The sequence below is a fragment of the Epargyreus clarus genome, unplaced genomic scaffold, assembly GCF_041222505.1.
Source record: "Epargyreus clarus isolate Ecla_fem2 unplaced genomic scaffold, WU_Ecla_fem_2.2 ptg000001l, whole genome shotgun sequence".
Classification (NCBI taxonomy): domain Eukaryota; kingdom Metazoa; phylum Arthropoda; class Insecta; order Lepidoptera; family Hesperiidae; genus Epargyreus; species Epargyreus clarus.
In genome coordinates this window covers 12595-20082 of record NW_027332209.1, presented here as the reverse complement: position 1 = coordinate 20082, position 7488 = coordinate 12595, and the positions used below count along the sequence as shown (strand labels likewise).

Sequence of the window (7488 nt, the reverse complement as noted above, 5' to 3'; positions counted from 1 at the left end):
ACAAAAAATAATTAAAAATAATGTTGGTTTACTACATATTTCTGAAGTCGGCTAGTTCGGGAGTCGTGAACACCTTCGTGAACATACATAAAAAAAAAGATACCGGCCGAATTAATAACCACCTCCTTTTTGAACTCGGTTAAAAAGTGATACGATCAATCAGGTCGAAAACTGCACTGCAATCCAGATATATACGGAGCAATCAGCAACTCACACTGAATTCAGTCCAACATAAAACGATTATTTCGGATTTGTTTCCGTAAGTTTCTCACTCGCGGTACGTAGAATGGACTCGGATCCTCGTATGTCATTACGCGGCTTAATTCTAACACATTTCGGTATAACATTTACGTCCCGACACTTTGTTAAGAACGTTATTGACCCACAGGTAACTTCACGTTTTTTCCGAGTACGTTCAAGATCTGGTATTTTATGTACACATTCCGGCCCGTACCGGTTTGCAATATATGATTTATTGCCGATAAAAAACGCATATCGTGAGTACCCGTTACATAATAAAATATCTCAATTCCGCGATAATTTTTGTCTAAAATCGTATAATATTAACCTAATTTTTAAAACTTGAAAAACACTTCTTAATTCTTTGAATAATTCAGATTAACCACTCCTCTATCTACATTTTTCCTACCAAAGTATGCCAAAGAGATTGTCAACATTGAAATTGACAGATTAAATATTTGAAAGATTGATAATTAATAGAAGGTCGTTTTGCCGATTGAAGATTGCAGCCACAGGTGCCGGCACAAAGAATGCCGAGTCAGGTGTTTTGTATTTCGCCGAACATGGCTGTTTCCACAATGACATCTCGTAACCTGGACGAAGACCTCTTTTTTCTGGGTTCAGATATTAATAATAAAATAACATTTAGGAAATAAAAACAAAAAGCACAATAAAATGGATTTCTTTATTGTATTCGAACATCAGCCTGTATCTCACTTAGTGCCTAAATAATAGTAAAGTATCTAGTTTAGATAGTTAATTCTCGTAGACGTGGCCTAGAACGGGACACAGGACGCTGCGTTGCGTTGCGCTGCGTTCAAAGCGCACGTCCGCCGCGCCCGCGCCGCCCCGCCGCCGCCGCCGCGCCGCCCGCTCCCCGCACCGCCCCGCCCGCCCCGCGCACCGCCCCGCCCGGCCCCCGCAGAGGCCCGCCCGCCCCGACGCCCCGCGCGCCACGCTTGGCCACGATGACGCGCGTGTAGCGAATAGCGCCGCCACCCTGCACAGAGAACTTTGTTACTACCATATTATACGCCTGCTGGCTGGCTTAAAAACAATTATTTTTCAATAAAATATTTATACAAGTAATGGCACCACACCATAACCGATGTAAAATAAACGAAGAAGCTCCGACGACACTCACCCTCGCACCGCTAGTCACCGTCACTGGCTTGTCGACCGCATTAGAATCTGTGGTGAAAAATCAATCATTTGTTTTACTCTTCATAATTCAGCTTCGCTGTGAGGTCTATAGCAACAATTACTACTACTTTTACGATCTACTTGAAAAAAAGAATTAAAGCTGACGTTTTAAAGACTGAACGTTCGGGGCAGATTCGACTATAGAACGTTCTAAATGAGTAATTGTATAAGTTTAATAACGAAATATTCATTAATTGATCGGAAACACAATAATGTAAATCCGGGAAAAAACCTTATTAACCCTCAGGCACGGTTAAAAACTGTCATTAACTGATGAAGGTACTGACCGGAGTACGCGACCGCGGGGGGGTCATCGTCGGCGAACACGATGGGCAGCTGCATGATGTCGGCGGCCGCCAGCGCGGGCTCGGGCGCGGCGGCCAGGGCGGGCGGCGCGGCGGCCAGGGCGAGCGGCGCGGCGGCCAGGGCGGGCGGCTGGGCGGACGGCGGCGCGGCCGGCGCGGCGCGGCGCGGCGTCAGCAGCAGCGGCGTGCTGCCCGACACGCGCGCCACCACCCGGCCCTCTGGCATACATAATGGGAAACGCAAATAAACCACCAACTCATCCGGTACACGCCATGCTAAGTGCAAAATTATAAACATAAAAAGAATACTCACCTACAAACTCAACCGCTCGATTTATCCTGTAAATATATATTCAACATTGATTAGATCGATCATTTCATTCGTAAACATAAGTTATGTGGAACTTTTTATATATTTTTTTTAAGAAACGTGATCAAAAGTATTTAAATCTGAATAAGGTGTAGGAAGGGCGCCAGACCCGGTGCTGAGCGCGTCGGGCGGCGCGGCGGGCGGCAGGTGCGCGTACTCCGCGTCGCGCGGCGCGTCGCCCAGCGCGCCCGCCCAGCGCGCCATCTCCTCCTGGAACATACACAAGAGCGAACATCTATTTTACAATACAAATGAATACCCGCCTACTTTATTACTCACTCCCTTTTTTTTACGACTTCCTTTTGAAATTAAATGTTATTTTCAATATCTTCTCCGTACAGGTCCGTCAGGACACAAGGAGTCATTGGACTAAATTGTGAATGACAAATAAATAATAATTATCTGTAAATTAACCTTAACTAACAAGTTGGTAATTAAATATATAAAAACTAAAAACCACGCTAAAATTGCACAAGGAAAACCGTAAGTCTTGACAATTCTTGAGAACAATTATGTATTGTCATCGGTTCTCGATAAGTGTTCAAAATTTCAAATTAATCGGGCCGTTCAAAGTGGGTAGAAATCGAGTTCAAAGATTACGTTACATAGTTACATACATACAGATCAAACTAATAAAAAAGCGTGTTAAAAACGTGGTAAAAAACAAAAAAATAAATTGTGGGAGAATAAGATATATCCATTCCAATAATTTATGTCGATCGATGACTATGTCAATCTAATAGATTAATTCGAAGCGGGATAGGACGACAGCGACAACAACGTTTCGAACGGCCCGGCGAGCGTTCGCGCATACTCACAGCGAGCGCGGCGTCGAGCGCGTGCTGCGGCAGTCGCAGCCGGCGGCGCGCGCGCAGCGGCAGCCGCAGCGCCGCGTCCGCGCCGCACACCGCCAGCACGCGCCGCGCGCCGCCCGCCAGCTCGCCCGCGCCGCGCCCGCCCGCCACCACCAGCGTCGGCACCGACACCTGCGCGCACGCCGCACACGTGTTATACTATATATGAGTTACTGTTACACTAGTGAATACGTAAGTGGTGCAAAAGCACGAAATCGAACAAAAAGTAGGAAATATCGTTTCATTCGCAAATGATCTATAAACTACATTTTTAAATATTTTTCAAACACGAAAATAGATGACAGTGACAATTTCAATCGTCACAACTGGTTACATTTTTTTGTTAGGAGTGAGCAATCTTTACTAATCTATGGTAAAATGAAGACTTCATCCGAGCAAAGGACCTCTTCGATCCTACTAGCGCCTGGTCGTTCGCTACGCACCTCGTGCAGCGCGTCGTCGGGCAGCGCGCGCGGCCCCTCGGCCGAGTGCGGCGCCGCGCCCACCAGCAGCGCGCCCGCCAGCGCCGCGCCGCCCGCCGCCAGCGCCGCCGCCATCGCCGCGCCCGCGCCCGCGCCGCCCACGATCACCGCGCGCCCCCTGCGCCGCCGCCCGACGATGTACAAGTCAGTATTCATTATCGATCGATACTGTATACCGACGAACGTTAGTACGACAAAGTAAAGCAGCTATTGTTTTAACGATCGTAGATGGTAACGATTTTATAGGTAACATTTATTGTTAAAGTCGATAGCTTATACCAATAGATAGTGCTGCTAAAAAAACATTTCAATCTCAATAACAACGATATTACCCAATTTTTTTAAAAACAATATAATTTATCAAACAGTAGACCTGTGCTGTGGGACAGTGACGAATTGATGTTAATGCATATAATTGATAGGACTGATCTTATCAATGTTATATTACTATGTATTCTTTTGTGAGTGAATTAATTTAAATTTAACGAACTGCCGTACTCTATAAACAACAGATATAATTTTTTTAACTATTAATAACATCTATATAATCGATTATACGACATCACTCGTACTCATAATAAAAAATCGGGTCGCCGGAGTTGTCACCTTGCATCTTCGATCACATCGGCGAGCGCCTGCTTGAGGGAGTGCATGACGGCGGCGGCCCACCGCTCCGGCGGCCCCGTCGGCCCCGCCGCGGACAGCACGCGCGTGTGCAGCAGCGCGCCCAGCCGCCGCTCCCAGCGGGTCTCTGCGCGCTCGCAGCCGCACCGCACCCACGCCAGCCACGGCCCCGGCTCGTTCGGCCCGCGCAACTCGCCACCTGCGCGATCGCACAAGTCATTACGTCTTCCCGCATTCGGCCGCCGGCTCGCCGAGGATGCTTTCATACTCACACTTATCGGGCGCGAGGGGGTCGTCGACGGGCGTCGGCAGGCGCGCGGCCAGCAGGCGGTCGGCCAGGCGCGGCACGTCGCGGCGCAGCTCCGCCAGGATGTCCTCGTAGAGGCGGCGGTGCGCGGCGGGCAGGTGCGCCTGCAGCTGCGCGTGCAGCCAGGCGGGCGGGCGCAGCGCGGGCGCGCCGGGCCCCGCCCACAGCGGCGCCAGCAGCGCGCGCAGCCGCCGCGCCGCCGCGCGCACGTCCGCCGCGCGCGCCGCCCGCCCGCCGCGCCCGCCCGCCGCCGCCAGCCGCGCCAGCCGCGCCTCGCGCAGCACGCCCAGCGCGCCCAGCGCCAGGCGCGCGTGCGCCGACGACGGCGGGTGCGCCGCGACGCGCCCCTCCCAGTCGTCGTCCTCGTCGGCGTCGGGCTCGGGCTCGGAGTCGTCGCTCAGGTCGTCGTGCGGCAGGCGCGGCGGCGGGCGCGGGGCGGCCGTCACGTCCACGCGGTCGTCGTCGGGCGGCGGCCGCTGCGCCAGCAACACGCGCACGCTGGCCGAGGGCGCGCCGGACCGCGCGCGGGCATACGAGTGTTCGCCCCACACGCCGGATCGCGTTTCCTGCGACTGCATCATTTTGCACAGTAAATATCCCAGGAATCTCAATAGTTAATTAATAAAATCACGATTAAAAGTGGGTGTCCCCTTAATATTTACAATGAAAAATATGTTTATTGTAGAGAATGGGTAGTTACGTTAGTAGAATCTTTATCGTACCCAGAACTTAATCTTTGTTCTGGTTTTATAAATGCAAAAGTTGATTTAAAAAAAAATGAGCTAAATTAGTTTAAGGCCAGCATTTGTGGGAATCAATATAAATAAAGTAATAAAATTATAAGATGCTAATTCATCAATCTAGTATTACATAACATTTTTATCAATTTTATTGTCAAAATAAGTTCCCCTTAAATTTCTACTTTAATGGTTTCTACTTCACAGTTATTAGTAGTAGTAGTATGTGAATTTTGTCCATTTGCGATGACTGGTATTTTCCTTTACATTGTAAAATATCCTAACCAAATCATAATGGATAACAACCATATTATTACCCCTTAATAATACAAATAACATTGTTAAATTGTAAAATTTACAACTGATTTTATATTCTGAGTTAACTAAGAACTAAGAGTTGACTATATTATATTAATATAACAATATAACAAATTTATAAAATCTTTACATTGTTTTGTTCAATTTCTGTAACATTTTTAATGTTTAATTTATAATTTACTCTATTGAATTAATAAACAAATTAAGTTACCTCACAAAACAAAATACAACTATCTCTATGTACTTATTACTGTAGCAGAAGACCATTATAGTTTCAACAAGTAATGACACTCACAAGTGCTCCGCATATGGTGTCAGTGTAGGAGACCAGCTGCTCGTGCAGCGCCGCGCCGGCCGCCGCAGCTGCCTGCCCCTGCAACAATTCATGATCATCACATGTAGCTACATTGTTTGTGCAACAATAGCCCATCCACTGTATTCCACCAGTACTAATATACTTGAAAAAGATTTTTTTTATACAATATAGGAGTAGCAGACGAGCATGCAGTCCACCTGATAGGATTAGATATTCCTACCTGAGGTCGACCACAGATGCACTGCTACCCCTGAGGACTAAGCTGGAATGCCTAGGAAAAGTATGTCCCCTTTTAACCTCATAACAGCATTTAACGCTGCTGTTATGAGGCATAAATAGGTGTGTTGGTGGTGCCGCCGGAGTCTAACCACAATAGGTTCTACTACCTTCATTGAAATGGTAGAATTTGTAAAGTTACTGAGAAAATACCACTGCCACATATCTACCACACTATACTATATCTAGCAAGCACTTCTTGCATTTAGATAGAAAGGTGTGGAAGGTGTCTGACTTACCTATTGACTGTCTTAGTTCTCAAAAAGGGCAACATTCTATATGAAATTAGTTATAGATGTTCATAGGCAATAGTGAGCACTTACAAATCTGTCAAATTTGTCAAAAGAAAAAAAAACAAAAACATGTATAAGTCCTGTGGTTCAACTTGTCAATAAAATATTTATTTGTATGTCATAGCTTTACCAACACTGTGCGACATTGGCCTTAACCATAATTATGTAAAAAACATTATAATCCGATCTGATGTACCACGTGAACCTGTGTTACAATTGTTAAGTTTTGAATGTGATTCCATTGGTTCAACATAAATAATCTTCTTCTTAATGAGACGAAAACTAAATGTTCTTGTTATCCAACATGAAGCATGTTGAAGCCAATGTACTATTAAATGGAATGGTTTTGGATCTACATCTAACTAATAGTTTAGTGTATGATTTGTTTATTTTATCGTAGTAACCTAATTTCAACGATAACATCGAAATGTTACTGTCCACACAATGTACTAATAAACTTTAACTCAGAAAGAATAAGGAACTTTTATCCATTATTACCTCCAACAGCAGCGGCTGCACGACGCCGCCCGAGCTCATTATCGCTGACTTAAAGACGCTTAATGTTGATAACTAACTTCACAGAAAACTTTACTACAAAACAATAACTTTAAACCACAGTACACCATAACCTAAATGTGGTATTTCCCCTTGCGAATGCACTGTCACGGAGAACTTGAATTGCACGCGAACCACAAGAGCACAGACTTTAGTATATTTATCCTATAATAAGACACAGTACTAATAATGGCGAATATAGTCGTTCTTAATAAACGAATTACAGTATTATTATGATCGTAAATAATAGTAATTCTTGTTAAACGTAACTGACATTTGACACACTGACAGACTTGAGTTTGACAATAGTGGTGGGCAATGATGAGATATATATTACACACAATATATAGTCGTCACAATAGGGAATATGCACATTTTTATTTTATTATTTTAAACCACTTATCACATCGTTTTAACATATTAAAAAATATAAACAATTTTATTAGTGTTTGAAATATTTTTTTAAAAAATATTTAAAGTATCAATAAAATTTGACACATTTGATCGCCGCCATTTTACGCGCTCTTTAGCGTGGTTAGACGTCACGTAGCGTGATTTGTATTAATATTGATGATAACTGTATGCACAAGGTATTATTAAACGTTTTC

General features: G+C 45.2%; 1 protein-coding gene across 1 annotated transcript; it reads right to left on the bottom strand.

Annotated features, from left to right (window-relative positions):
* Positions 1–906: 906 nt before the first annotated feature.
* Positions 907–7220, bottom strand: LOC140757774 (uncharacterized). The gene is made up of 11 exons (XM_073093649.1): positions 6824–7220; positions 5736–5813; positions 4351–4957; positions 4061–4277; positions 3416–3572; positions 2937–3104; positions 2228–2328; positions 2062–2087; positions 1731–1967; positions 1385–1431; positions 907–1240 (listed from the first exon to the last, which is right to left on the bottom strand). The coding sequence occupies exons 1-11, from the start codon at positions 6860–6862 to the stop codon at positions 1058–1060; spliced, it is 1860 nt and encodes a 619-aa protein (XP_072949750.1). The 5' UTR covers positions 6863–7220; the 3' UTR covers positions 907–1057.
* Positions 7221–7488: the final 268 nt, after the last annotated feature.